The 13,549-nt window shown below is 42.1% G+C and overlaps 6 protein-coding genes across 10 annotated transcripts; 3 read left to right on the top strand and 3 right to left on the bottom strand.

The window, feature by feature from the left end:
• Positions 1-314: 314 nt before the first annotated feature.
• LOC117145738 (prolyl 4-hydroxylase subunit alpha-1) lies at positions 315-2,355 on the bottom strand. The gene is made up of 6 exons (XM_033311499.1): positions 2,046-2,355; positions 1,319-1,988; positions 816-1,265; positions 697-756; positions 473-638; positions 315-412 (listed from the first exon to the last, which is right to left on the bottom strand). The coding sequence occupies exons 1-6, from the start codon at positions 2,213-2,215 to the stop codon at positions 315-317; spliced, it is 1,614 nt and encodes a 537-aa protein (XP_033167390.1). The 5' UTR covers positions 2,216-2,355.
• A 212-nt stretch (positions 2,356-2,567) lies between these two features.
• LOC117144997 (prolyl 4-hydroxylase subunit alpha-1) lies at positions 2,568-4,659 on the top strand. 2 transcript variants are annotated; one of them, XM_033310477.1, is made up of 9 exons: positions 2,568-2,767; positions 2,820-2,953; positions 3,004-3,154; positions 3,208-3,407; positions 3,461-3,588; positions 3,636-4,079; positions 4,131-4,172; positions 4,229-4,394; positions 4,449-4,659. In XM_033310477.1, the coding sequence occupies exons 1-9, from the start codon at positions 2,568-2,570 to the stop codon at positions 4,511-4,513; spliced, it is 1,530 nt and encodes a 509-aa protein (XP_033166368.1). In that variant the 3' UTR covers positions 4,514-4,659. The 2 variants fall into 2 exon arrangements, with proteins under 2 accessions (XP_033166368.1, XP_033166369.1); XM_033310478.1 differs by lacking the exon at positions 2,568-2,767 and having other exon boundaries at positions 2,930-2,957; positions 3,054-3,154.
• On the top strand, positions 4,554-6,802 carry LOC117145739 (prolyl 4-hydroxylase subunit alpha-1). Its single transcript, XM_033311500.1, is given in 11 exon segments — positions 4,554-4,562; positions 4,602-4,804; positions 4,855-5,006; positions 5,064-5,184; positions 5,238-5,383; positions 5,488-5,565; positions 5,568-5,760; positions 5,807-5,958; positions 6,009-6,159; positions 6,217-6,416; positions 6,467-6,802. Coding segments are annotated over 11 exon segments (1,686 nt in total). The 3' UTR covers positions 6,748-6,802.
• Positions 6,786-8,869, bottom strand: LOC117144995 (prolyl 4-hydroxylase subunit alpha-2). 3 transcript variants are annotated; one of them, XM_033310472.1, is made up of 7 exons: positions 8,590-8,869; positions 8,382-8,530; positions 8,178-8,325; positions 7,919-8,118; positions 7,201-7,856; positions 6,979-7,144; positions 6,786-6,920 (listed from the first exon to the last, which is right to left on the bottom strand). In XM_033310472.1, the coding sequence occupies exons 1-7, from the start codon at positions 8,787-8,789 to the stop codon at positions 6,814-6,816; spliced, it is 1,626 nt and encodes a 541-aa protein (XP_033166363.1). In that variant the 5' UTR covers positions 8,790-8,869; the 3' UTR covers positions 6,786-6,813. The 3 variants fall into 3 exon arrangements, with proteins under 3 accessions (XP_033166363.1, XP_033166362.1, XP_033166364.1); XM_033310471.1 differs by having other exon boundaries at positions 6,787-6,920; positions 8,178-8,328; XM_033310473.1 differs by having other exon boundaries at positions 6,788-6,920; positions 8,178-8,328; positions 8,382-8,538; positions 8,590-8,670.
• Positions 8,870-8,890: 21 nt separating this feature from the next.
• LOC117144996 (prolyl 4-hydroxylase subunit alpha-2) lies at positions 8,891-10,895 on the bottom strand. 2 transcript variants are annotated; one of them, XM_033310475.1, is made up of 7 exons: positions 10,693-10,895; positions 10,497-10,639; positions 10,294-10,444; positions 10,032-10,231; positions 9,321-9,970; positions 9,094-9,259; positions 8,891-9,034 (listed from the first exon to the last, which is right to left on the bottom strand). In XM_033310475.1, exons 1-7 carry the CDS (start codon positions 10,884-10,886, stop codon positions 8,928-8,930), a joined length of 1,611 nt encoding a protein of 536 aa, XP_033166366.1. In that variant the 5' UTR covers positions 10,887-10,895; the 3' UTR covers positions 8,891-8,927. The 2 variants fall into 2 exon arrangements, with proteins under 2 accessions (XP_033166366.1, XP_033166367.1); XM_033310476.1 differs by having other exon boundaries at positions 10,497-10,651; positions 10,693-10,782.
• Positions 10,896-11,132: 237 nt separating this feature from the next.
• LOC117144493 (prolyl 4-hydroxylase subunit alpha-2) lies at positions 11,133-13,541 on the top strand. Its single transcript, XM_033309679.1, has 9 exons — positions 11,133-11,484; positions 11,546-11,697; positions 11,752-11,908; positions 11,967-12,294; positions 12,353-12,829; positions 12,888-12,950; positions 13,003-13,078; positions 13,133-13,222; positions 13,276-13,541. Exons 1-9 carry the CDS (start codon positions 11,300-11,302, stop codon positions 13,407-13,409), a joined length of 1,662 nt encoding a protein of 553 aa, XP_033165570.1. The 5' UTR covers positions 11,133-11,299; the 3' UTR covers positions 13,410-13,541.
• Positions 13,542-13,549: the final 8 nt, after the last annotated feature.

The raw sequence follows: 13,549 nt of genomic DNA on the forward strand, positions 1-13,549 counted from the left end.
TTTCGTTCTTCACTTTGCTCTTGGCCCTCGGGTCAATGACTAGAGATATTTTCTATATTATGTATTAGATCGAATTTCGAACCGACTGGAGAACGCTCGACTGACCGGCTTGAATTGTGGGGCTAAACTGAGGCCATGGCCCCCATTTCCCATATATCTTAGGAAAGTGGTGAGATTAGTTTTTTAGTCATTCGATTGAACTTTGTTTATCTACCCAATGATATTTAACCTTTGTGGTGAGTATAAAATGGCTTTCTTTTGGATTATTACAAGTATTTATTTAAACGAATTACATTATAATTTTACTGTGGTTATTATTTGTCCTTCAAATGCAAGAATTTTCCCTCATCGCTGCTCAAGCCACAAGGTCGCCTGAATTCCTGAGCAGCCACATGGAACCACTCATTGCAAACTAAAAGATAAAATATCTCACATCGGAAACAATAGCTAAAAGTGTTTATGCTTTACTTACTCCACTTTGATCCTTGGAGGACTGGACAACCAGCATGCTTCGTGCGAAAGTCCTTGTGGGTAGAACTGTGCAGATTGTACCAGATTAAAAGACTTCCCTTCACCGGCGGAACAGCCAATCGGAGGAAGGGAAAAGCTGTGGCTCCTCCCAGAGCAACATCATTTAGCTGAAGAAATAGAAGATGGGGTTTCAGTTGTGTTTGAATTTGATGTCAGAAGGCTTACGTAGAAAAGAGCAGTCAGCAGGCGGTTGCCCTTCCAGGTGAAAACATTTTGACCATCGTCCTGAAAGATGTACAGAAAATTGTGGAAGCTCTGTCGTCTCACATACTGGATGAGCTCACCTCCACGAAGTCAAAGTGCGGCTCATACTGTCCCCCAATTCCGTAGTTGACCAGCTGCAGGGGCTCCGCACTTTCCGTGCTTAGTCCGGTGACATCCTCCAGGCGCTGTTTAATCTTGGAAAGCCAAGGATTCGCATCGTACCATAGCCAGGTGTTTCGACTTATCCGGACCTCAGTTGTGGTGGAGTTCTCGATTTGACCCACCTTTGAACGCTCCATATTACCTTTGCCGTGCTCAATGATCGTATCTATCTCGCTGTCCCACAGAACTTCGTGAACGTAGGCGACATAAGGGTCGAAATTCAATTGTTCGATTTTGAAAGGTGAAAGATGATAGTAGGGAACTCCCTGATGGGAGAGCCAGCACCTCAGATTCCTCTGCTCCCGAGGAGATTGATGGAGTTCTCCTCGACAAACTTGTGTATATAGCTTGTAGCTCTCCTTTTGCTCCTAATGAAATGGGTCAGAGTGAAAGATACAATTTTAGTAAGGAATGTACTTACTTTTTTAGGCAGTTCCGCTTGCTCTCTAGGAACAAAACTTCGCTCCCTAGCCAATTGGCCTTCGTACAGTATCTTGTTCTTGAGAGCATCCTCATGATCAGGCTTCTTATCCAATATTTCATTATTTAATTTATGGGCTAATTTTAGATTTCCCAAACCATTGAAGGCGGTTGAAAGGTGCTGCAGTATCTCGACATCGCTCACATTCGGTGATATAAAACTTAATGGTTTACCGTGCAATCGTTTTCTGGCCTCCAATAGCCACTCGGATCCGTAAGAGTACTCCTTAATCTGGCAGAGATTCTTGCCCAGCTCAAAACAGTCACTTGCACTCAACGAGGTGCCCAGTGGATTCTTCTCGCCGGGAAGCAGAACGCCAGAAGCTAGGTGGTCCGTGTTTAGTTGGTAGATATTCTGCAGCCGAAGAAGAGCGCGGGTGGCTCCGTGTAGATCCTCTTGAGTGGGTCCTTTGAAGTTGATCTTCTCGAGCGAATCACTTAGGTTGCTCTTGTAGGTCTCAAAATTACTGGAGTCGAACAAAGGATCAAATACATTAAACTTCCAGTCATGAACGAGGCGTTTAATGGTGATGAAGGCATTGATGGGATTGCCGAAGTATTCCTCGAGATCGCCACGATCATTTTGCTGCTCGTCTATCTGATCTAAAAATCTTTGATGCAAAATAAACATTTTTATATTGATTGAAAGATATTCTAATTAGAAGCACCTTTTCAAGTTCTCCTGTTCTTGCTGAGCCCTTTCAAGATATTCATCGAACTTTTCTACTATAAAAGCCTCCACGTCGAGTAGTCTTTCCAGCTCACTTATAGCCGAGTAGTAATCTCCGTTGACTGAGAATACGCAGATTAATGGTAAAATAATACTTAGCCGGAACATGTTGACTGTTCAGTGTCCCATTTAAGACTGTTCTGGATTCCAGATAGACAATTTCGGTGACTGTCTGTCTGCCATTAGTGCAGCTAAACAAACATTGACACAGTTGGGCATTTTTCGGCATTTCTAATACAAAAAGTAGAGGTTCCCGATGAGGATCCGCTAAGAAAACAGAGAGTAACACGCTTGCGACCTCTCTATCAATATACAATGAACTAAAACATATTATTGTTAAAGTTTTCATCTTTCATGTGGCTTGGAAAATTAAGTAAAATCAGAGCATCAAAAATGGATTTCCCCACCAAAAGCGATAAATATACTATATTCCAGGTTTTCTCGCTCAGTTGACCACGAGATGCCGAAGCTACTCATTTCAATAGCCATTTTATACTTACTAGTTTTGGCCAAGAGTCATAGCAAAACGACAATATTGGAAAATAATTATGCCATATCGATATACGACATGGGTAAACTCATCGACTATGAGCACTACCTGCTGAATATCTTACAGAAGTTTGCAAATGCACTGCAGCAAAGAGTGGACACAATAGAATAGTAAGTGGAAACTGTAACTTAAGAGATTATTTATGATTCCTTATCACTAAAGCTACTTGGAAATGACTGATAACGATCGAGAGAAGAAACTTCCCGAAGATCCTATTAAACATTTTCGGATCACTCGCCGCTTGTACTCCGATTACCTAAACTGGATGTGGTTTATGGAGGAGCAGCCATGGGAGAGTAGGTAATATTAGTGCAGAGGAGTGATTTAACTTATTCCGATTTTCTAGCTCTTGTTAATGATATAATTGCCATTGCACCGCAAATGCCAACATTAAAGGACATTGAGGAGGCCATCAGAGGATTGAGTCTCATTCAGTGGACCTATTCACTCTCAACTGCCGAAATGGCCAAGGGAGTTCTTCAGGACATCCATCACAAGTATGACTTAAATAGGTTTAGCTTTCCATATAATCGTGATATTAATTCCTAAGTACATCGCTGGATGGAATGCAGTGTATTACGATTGCCAGGCACATGGTCAAACATAAGGACTTCATTCGTGCCAAGGAGTGGTTGATGGTGGGTTTGAAGATGTACGAGGCAGATGAAGAAATCGAATATATCTATTCCCAACTCGGAATGCCCTTGGTCGATTTCTACGAGCTTTTCGTGGAGATCCAAGATAGCCTAGGTAGGATTTTAAGCATTAGCTATAGTTTTTGCTGTGACCATAAAGTTCTACAGGCCTTCGATTTTTGGCCATGAGTGAGCTGCAACTCGCTATTAGGAATTGGCCGGAAAAGGTCAGTCTGCAAAGAGCCCTTTCTCGGCTAAAGATTAATATTCGCATTGGCAAGGAGTCAGCGAAAAAGGTATGAAATTGTATTACACAACTATTACTCAACTCTTTCTGATTTAGAAGGAGAAGTCCAAAGGAGTCTATAAGAAATGCTGCAGTTCGGAATGCCGACCTACCACGAAACTTTATTGCTTGTACAACACCACAGCTTCGTATTTCCTTCGATTGGCCCCTCTGAAGATGGAACTAATGTGCCTCGATCCCTACATGGTGCTCTTTCATGATGTAGTTCCTGACAAGGACATTGTCAGCATTAGGAATATGGCTAAGGGTAGACTTGCACGAGCCGTTACCGTGAGTAAGGACGGAAACTATACAGAGGACCCCGATCGGACCACCAAGGGCACATGGCTAGTTGAGAATAGCAAACTGATCCAGAGACTGTCGCAACTGACACAGGACATGACCAATTTCGAGATCCACGACGCGGACCCTTTTCAGGTTTTGAACTACGGAATAGGCGGGTTCTACGGCATCCACTTAGACTTTTTAGGAGAAGCAGAAGTAAGACATGTTCCACAGTTGGTTTCCCTGATAAATTTGAATCTTCCCCAGTTGGACAACTTTTCGGATCGCATCGCCACAGCCGTGTTTTATGTAAGTAATACATGTTTTAGGGTGAATGTTTTGTAATCCTCCCCAATCATCCGAAGTTGAGTGACGTGCCCCAAGGTGGGGCCACCATATTCCCGAAACTCGGACTCTCCGTGTTTCCCAAGAAGGGCTCAGCACTTCTGTGGTACAATCTTCATCACAAGGGTGAAGGTGATAATAGAACAGCCCACTCAGCTTGTCCCACAGTTGTGGGTTCTAGATGGGGTAATATAGTATCGACAAATCGATATGCTTAAGTTAAAAAATCTATTTTTGCAGTCATGACCAAGTGGATAAATGAAAGGGAACAAATTTTTAGGAGGCCATGTTTGACAAGCATTTAGAATATTGAATAATAAAAACTATAAAAAGGGTGGAAATATTATGAGAGAGGTTTCACTATTTAGTTTGTCACGCTACGGTTGATTTCAGTTTCGGATCGAAGTATTTTATTATTTTCCTACTTCAGTCATGTGGAGCGCTCTTGGATTTTCTGCTCTTTTGGTTGTTTTGATTTTACCCAAATGGGCCTGCGCTACAAAGATGAAAGCCTATTTAGATATCGATACCCGATTCAAGACTCAATTGCAAGGCTACTCTGAAGACCTTCAGGATCACATTAGTACCTTAAATCGGTAAATAGTTGAAAAATATGTAAAATTCTTCAACACTTTTCGTTGTGCAGTTATATAGATGATCGAAAATCTGAGCTAGCTAATGTGGGAAAAGATCCTGAAGTGTATCTAGGCAATCCCCTTAATAGCTTCTCTTTACTACACCACTTGCACTTTGATTGGTCAGCTTGGAGAAAGCTAATGGAAAAGCCCTTAGCCACAGGTAAATATCCTAATGAATATCCTACAATCAACAGAAAGACAATAACCTGCTCACTAGAGTATATATCCGAGATTCAAGAGATGAGGAGCGAGATGCCAACGAAAGATGAATATACGAATTCCATTAAAGCTGCAATGGATTTATATAAGAACGAAACTCAGGGAAATTATGAACTTAGGTTGGTACAAATCTTTATCAAATTTGTTGTCTTTACTTCCTTTTGTTTAATAGTCCTTTGGAGTCCCTGCAAATCGCTCTGCATGCATACGACAAGAAAAACTATACGGATGCTGAGAACTGGCTAAATGTCACCTTAAATGGTTATAAAAACCTGAGTCTCCAAGAAAAGGATCTCTATGAAGTTCTAAGCCCTGTTAGTGAGAGTCAGGTGGAGGATCTTTCTGCCAAAGTCAGGAAAAGAAGAAATGGAGCGTAAATATGTGTACAAATAAAATCGATTCGCCTTGCTTAAATGTTTTAGCTTTGGGTTATAAGGAAACGAATGCAGCAGCAATGATTGCAAAAACACATTTCATGTATTTCAGCAATCATCAGATGAAATTGTGGTCATGAAGTCCGCCTGTATACTTTTAGTTGGACTAACCATGGTGGACTTGTCTTATTCAAACGCTGAAAATCGGCATTCTTTATCAAAATTCAAATTGATAAATATCTTAAAGATTCAGGAAAATGTAGTGAAATATTTAGAAAACTATATACACGCGCTGGAAACGAAGTTAAAAATAATCGACGAGTAAGTTAAGTAGTTTGGTAGTTAAGGTCTAATCAATATTCTTCAGAGTCCTTTTCGACTTGGCCACATATCATATTCAGTTTGAACGAGACAAGTTGGCCATTGCGTCTAGTCCAGTGGCGAGTTACTCATTAATCCATCATATGCAATCGGACTGGACACACTGGCAGCTCTTCCTACAGGAAGATCCAGGAAATGGTAGTAAGAGTGTCGACTGTTAAACGCCTTTAAGTTGAACACTATTGCAGATGAACTGGCATCTCTAATGTCTATCAAGGAGTACTTGCCTACCAAAAATGATATCTCAGAAGTATGCCAAGGCATTTCCAAAATAATAAACGCCTATCAAATGCCACCGCAAGATATCGCAAACGGTGTAATCTTAGGCATTCAGACTGAGTATAATGCGAATGCTTTAAAATTAGAATATTTATACATATAAATTATTTGCAACAGGAACTTAATGTCTCTCCGCGATTGCGTTGCGTTGTCGGATTACAGTAGGGAAATAAAAGACTATAACGAGTCCAAGGAGTGGCTGAAAGTGGCTATAACCATGTTAGATAGTTCAACTTATCGGGATCCAACTGATTTGTCTCTGAACTTTAATGCTGCTGATTTATACTTGAAACTAGCTGAAATCTATGTGAAACAGCGTAAGTGGGTTCATTTGCAATGAGTAATTTAATTTTCAATCACTTCCTAGAAAATTGGCCTCTAGCGCTCGAAACTGTTGAGTTTGCTCTAAAGTCAAATCCACGCAATGCACAGTTGGTCAGGATGCAAAAGCGCTTGAGCTATCATATTCTGCTCGATCCGCCCAGAAGCACGGAATTAAATATGGAAAGTAATGAATACAGGCTTCAAAAAATCGCAAGTCTCTACTGCTTCTATGATACCAAAATAAGAACTTTCTATTCTCTGCTCGCACCAATCAAAGCAGAAGTGCTCTTTATTGATCCATTGGTGACACTCTACCACGAATAACAATAGTATATACTTTCTGTTTTACCAACCTTTTATTATATTATGGAATAAAAATGAAGAAATAAATCAAATTATAAGCCGCTCAGCTGATAAAACCTCTTTTGAGCTTGAACTTGAATCGACACATGGCCTTGTAAACTCCTGTCCCATATCATTTATCCACTTGCTCATAACTGTCGAGGGAAAAATGTTCATGGTTACACAACCAATCTGAGCTCCAAATCTACGAACCCCATTTGGAACCCACGATGACTGGGCAGCCGGTGTGCAGGGAGCCCATGTGATCGTTACCCTTCGTGTCCAAGTTATACCAGAAGAGGGCCGATCCTGGCTGTGGGAATACCGTGAGATTTAGTCGAGCGAAGTACGTGCCGCCGCCCTGGCGAACTTCATTAAGCTGGAGGAGAAAAAATGTATCTTAACAAGACACTTTTTAAAACTCAGGATACCAACATAGAACAGAGTGGTGGCAATACGATCTCCGGTTCCATTGAACCTGTTTTTCTCCGACAGCAACATGTCCAAATGCGTCTCAAAGAAACCCCCTAGCCCATAGTTGATGACCTGATAGAACTCCGTAAAGTTCATGTCCAGCCCAGTCGCATCTCCCAAGCGCTCGGTTATCTTCTTGGTCGTATCGCTGAAGTCACTGCTATACCAAACAGACTTTGAGGTGCGGTATGTGTCGACTTGAGTTTCGGTATCGGATGCATCTGGGTCAGTTGTGGCGGACGGCAACATGTGTTCCTTGCTCGAATTTCTGATGAGAGTACTCTCCTTTTGGGAGATCATATCATGGAGGAGCACTACGAAGGGATCAACCGAGAGAATCTCCGTTTTGATAGGGGCCAGTTGCAGAAATGGGGAGGTTACATGGTTATATACACAATATAGACTACTCAGATTTCGGGGAACTGCACAGCGTCCACTGCAACAGGGCGGAAGAACCAATCTTTCGTGGGAGTTGTCCTCATCCTGCTCCATAGGTTCGATATCTGACAACGTAAGATCCCTTTTTTCCAGGATCCGATACTCCTCATATATTTCTGGGTCATGAGGCGAGAACTTAAGGGCAACCTGATAGGCTTGAAGAGCACCCTCATGATTTCCTACAATCAACATAAGTCTCATGCCCAACACGAATAACCTCTGGTATACACTTCCTACTCACTCTGCTTCATTTGAACTTGACCCAGTATTCTGCACAGGTCAGCCATTTTTGGTCCCCTCAATAACTCCATCTCGGTCTGAGAACTTTTCTGATCATAGGCTTCAATGCTAGCACCTATCCATTGCTCGGCAGCAAACCAACGCGAGTTATTCATCAGATGAAGGCCAATTGCGAGGCAATCGATCGGTTTTAGGGAAGAGCTTTAAGTAATTAAATTAAGTAAGAACTCCCTCTTGATTAGGGTGACTTTATAACCTACTTGTATTGCACTCCATCTAGTAAGCCATTGGCTATATCTGCGGAAAACATCTGGTATGTGGCCTGCATTTTTCGAATTCCTTCAGCGGCATCTATAAAGTCAAAGTACTTTGGCAATAAAGGCATCCTTGAGTCCAGAACGGCCAATTCTTCTGTGCAAAGAGACTCTTAAGTAGTTGGGAATATCTCAAACTATTTATCTAACCTTGGCCAACAGGCATTTTCAAGTACACTAGCCACATCAACCAGTCCGACTGCATGTGACGAATGAGGGAAAAGGTGTCAATCGGATTGGCAAAAAGTTCCCTAAACGACTTATACTCCTGTCGCCTTTTCATCATCTTGAAGACTCCCCTTCAGAGCTTGCATTGCATTAAGAAATCCTTGATTGTTTGGACCTACGCATTACTCACCATTTGATGATTTTGGCTTTTCGGGAGAGCGCTTCCGCCAGCTTTTCCAGATTTGTGACAAGATCGTCCTCTAAGTTCAACATATCATCCATATTCACCACAGATCGTGAAAAGCGCTGTTGAGCATCGTTCTCCCGCAACTGGCCAAAACTTAGGGACAGAAAGAGCATTCCCAGGAGCACCAATCTCGAGAACAGCATTTTGAAACCCACTGTGCATCAAGCCGGAGAACTAAAACGTTCTGTACCGAATCATGTCATAATCATATTGATGCACCTATTAGTTTCGCCTTATTCTATAGTTCGTTAAACAAAGTGTAGAAACTTTAATAGCAAAGGCTAGATAATAATCTTCTCTATTGATGACAAATATTTTGAGTCTAAGTGCGATCTAAGGCAGGGCCTTCTGAACTCTTGACCTTTGTCGTCTATCCACTTGCTGACAACTGTGGGGATAATGAAGCTTATAGAATACAAGAAGATCAGAAATGGAGACTCTACTAACCCCATTTGGAGCCCACAATAACTGGGCAGCCGGTGTGCATGGTTCGGACATGCAGCAAACCCTCCGTGTGCAGATTGTACCACATGAGAACAGTTCCAAACTTTGGAAAGACAGTGATATTTAGACCCGGGAAATGTGTGGCACCGCCTTGTGGCACATCATTTAGCTGGAATTGAAAGAATCGCTAGGATTATGAGAAAACCGTTAGCGTCAAACGAAGGACTGACATAAAAAAGTGTTGTAGCGAGTCTGTCAATATATCCGTTAACGAATCGATCCTCGTCCGCGAGCGATGTGTCAAAATGGCTTTCAAAGACGCCTCCAATTCCATAGTTGATGACCTGAAAAGGCTCGGAATGTTTCATATCCAAGCCAGTTGCTTCACCCAAACGTTGAGTAAGCTTTAAAGTCGCCTCATTGGCATCACTGTCAAACCAAACTGACTTTGAAGTGCGGAACTTGGCGACTTCAAACTCGTTTGCGGCGTTGACTGTTTCGGAAGGAAGGATCTGATTTTTACTGGAAGATCTTATAAGAGCACCCTCCGTGGGGGAGACCATGTCGTGTAGAAGAATCACGAAGGGGTCAACCGAGAGAATCTCCGTTTTGATGGGGGCCAGTCGCAGAAAAGGAGCAGTTACACAATTATACACACAATATAGTCTCTTGAGTTTTTGGGGCCTTTCACAACGACCACTGCAGCAGGGCGGCAGCTCCATTTCTTCGATGTCATCATTGGGTTCCTCTCGGATCGGTTCACTTGGTGATAATGTAAGAACTCTCCTCTTCAAGTTTTGATACTCTTGGAATATTTCCAGATCACGGGGCGAATGTTTGAGAGCAGCTTGATAAGCTTTCAAGGCTTCTCCTATATTTCCTACAATCAACAAAAAGGTGTTCCTAATTAAAGCATAGTTTTGAACTTTTTTTGAACTTACTCATTTCGAACCGCACTTTACCGAGTGTTCTAAAGAGTTCAGCTTTTGTCGGTCCCCTCAGTAACATCATCTCTGTTTGAGGATCTTTCCGATCATGTGCTTTAATACCTGCCAGAATCCATTGTTCGGCAATCGTCCATCGCGATTGATTCATTAGGTGTCGGCCCATTGCAAGGCAATCAATGGGTGCCAGTGTTGAACTTGGATTGACATAGATTAAATAATAACTCCAGGAAGGAAAGGAAAATGTTCCCCTACATACTTGTACTGAACTCCATCTAGGAAACCCTTGGCTATGTCATTGGATAACATCCCGTAAGTAGCTTGCATTCTTCTTATAGCTTCAGATGCGTCAAACAAGTCAAGTTCCTGTGGCATCCTCAAATTTTCCACCTTTCTATAATTCAACTCATCTACAGAAAAGACAGCATTACAGCTTGAACATATTATAACATAATGACGAACCGAGAATCACGGGTTTATCTAAATATCGTTTCCACATCAACCAATTCGCCTGCATGTGACGAATGAAGGAGTACCTGTTAAATAAATCGAAGGACTCCTCCATTTTTCTCTTTTCGAGCTGTTCCCTCATCTGTTGAATTCCCCTTTAAGTAAACCTTATAAGTCATTTTAAGAAATGCTGTCCAATTTGACTCACCATCTGATGGTTTTTGCTTTCTGGGACAATTTTTCGGTGTAGCCTTCCAATTTAGAGACCAAATGGTCTTCCATGTTCAGAAGGTCATCCATATTCACCACAGATCTTGCAAAGCGCGGATGGGTATCCTCAATTTGACTCATGCTTCGACTTAAGAAAAATATAACCACAAATAAATGTTTGAGAACCGGCATTCTGCATCTCACAACAATCTTATATCTGACAAAATATAGTACAACTTCACAGAAACTTCAATTATTCGGCCATTAGGTACGCCTTTATCGTCAATTTGCCATGCATAATAGCTTTTATCTGAAGTAGTTACCTACCTTATCATATAAGGTAAGTATAGATAAGTCTTAACTGACCATCAAGCCACTAACATCTGCGTGTTATGCCATTACCACATTAGACCCACATTAGTTATTATCTAACCAAAACCAGTTGCCGGCTCAACGAACCCGGCACTTTCTTTGGGTGCGTGTGAGAACTGGTTTCCGATAGACCCTCTGATTCTTGACTTCTCGCTGCTATTGTAATATTCCGAGGGGTCAAATGCCGCCATCAGTTGGAAGCGAAGAGCTCTCGAGAGTGGATCTCAGACAGAATGATATTCCCGGTGTTTTCAGTACTTTTCCTGATATTTCACCAAGCCATCTCCTCCGTTTCTGGAGTCGAGTTCTTTTCCTCCATAAATGAGATGACCAAAGTGTTTGGCTATGAGCAGAAAATGCTGCTGCATATGCAAAAATTCCTATCCGATAATCAGGGAAAGTTGGATTTTCTGAAAGCGTAAGAAAAATTTGAATTAAAGGTATAAATCTCTGATTATTCATAATGATTTATTTAATAGCCGGCTGCGAGAGTTCGAAAATGAAAGGAACGAGGCTCGTGAATGGGGTCCATCCTATTTTGAGAGTCCTATAAACAAATATTTGCTGAACAAGAGACTGACAGTAGACTGGCAGCGAGTGGAGAATCTCATGGCGGCTTCAACAGGCGAGAGTAAGATTGAAACACTTTGATTTAAAATTAATATTAATTAATAATAATTTTTAGAACCGCTGACTCGCCTTAGAAAATTCCGAAATCGTGAGACAATGCCCGATAGAAAAGAGCTCGAAGGAGCCATTGACGGGATTTTAAGGTTACAGTATGTTTATAGATTGAAGGCCAAGGACCTGGCAAGAGGTATCTTGGATGGTGTGGATTATAGGTAAACTGAAATAGCAACTTAATGTATTGAACATACTACAGATTTGTATTTTACTTAGCACCCAATTAAGCTCGGAGCACTGTGTGGATATAGCCAGACTGGCTCTACGGGATCAGCATCCGCGTTTGGCTCATTCCTGGCTAATTGAAGCTAACGATCGTTTGACGGGTGGGGAAAAGGTGGACCAACTCAAGCCTCAGATTCTGGCTCTTCTTGTGCAGGCCAAGAAGGAATTGGAGGACTTCCGTGGCCTGAAAGATACCTACCAGGAGCTAATTGGGATTCAATCAGCCAGTGAGGAGCACGCCAAGAATTACGAAACCTTTTTGAATGCTCTGGGTGAGAAGGCTTTATTGAACGAATCCAAACCCATTCTAGAACATGCTGTAAGTGGTTTGTCCTAAAGGGATTCAGGTTTGTACTTATTATTTATTTTCATTCTAGCCCATTCCGGAGGAGGGAGAACAGGTGGGTGAGTTTCAGGCCTACAGCCTAACCTGCAGTGGCCACTGGCGACTCACTCCCAAGGAACAACGTCATCTGCGCTGTGGCTATGTGACCGAGACACACCCGTTCCTGTGGATAGCTCCTCTCAAGGCAGAGGAACTCTTCCAGGATCCCCTGCTCGTACTCTACCACGATGTCATATACCAGAGCGAGATCGATGTTATAAGGAAGCTGACCAAGAACAGGCTGATGAGGGCCACAATAACGAGCCACAATGAGTCAGTCGTGTCCAATGTGAGGACCAGCCAGTTCACCTTCATCCCAGTCACGGCTCACAAGGTGCTATCAACCATCGATCAAAGAGTAGCGGACATGACGAACCTAAACATGAAGTACGCGGAGGATCACCAGTTCGCCAACTACGGAATCGGAGGACACTACGGCCAGCACATGGACTGGTTCTACCAGACGACCGTGAGTTGGGATATATATTTCAGATAGATATTTGGTTTATCTATTTTCCCACTAACAGTTTGATGCCGGATTGGTCTCCTCTCCCGAAATGGGCAACCGCATTGCCACAGTTCTATTTTATGCAAGTAGTCTGAACTTTAAAATAAGTTCGATTAACATTCCACCATTTACAGCTCTCGGATGTTGCCCAAGGTGGAGGCACTGCGTTTCCACAGCTAAGAACTCTACTGAAGCCAAAGAAATATGCAGGTGTACTTCTGAAATATTTAATTATTAAACTTTTATAAAAGCCCAACATTTCAGCTGCATTTTGGCATAATCTCCACGCCTCTGGAGTGGGTGATGTGAGAACTCAGCATGGTGCGTGTCCCATAATAGCTGGTTCTAAGTGGGGTGAGTTTTTAGATATATAAAATTCATAATTTTATAACCAATTATCTTTAAAGTTCAAAATCGGTGGATCCGTGAAATTGATCAATCTGATCGTCGACCGTGCGAGCTTTGGGATGATTCGTTGGCCACATACGCGCAGATTTTGGAGTTAAACAAACAAAATGAGGCGAAGGCAGCTTCTAGATAACATAGCCACTAACTAAAGAAGTCCAGTCAAGCTTTAAGGGAACAGAGTTCTAGAATAAAAATAAGAGTATTAATATACTTACACTCCCGCCCATCATTTCCTTAGTCAGCCCAATAAAGACACGAGATTGAATACCTGAG

The sequence above is a fragment of the Drosophila mauritiana genome, chromosome 3R (assembly GCF_004382145.1).
Source record: "Drosophila mauritiana strain mau12 chromosome 3R, ASM438214v1, whole genome shotgun sequence".
Lineage (NCBI taxonomy): Eukaryota > Metazoa > Arthropoda > Insecta > Diptera > Drosophilidae > Drosophila > Drosophila mauritiana.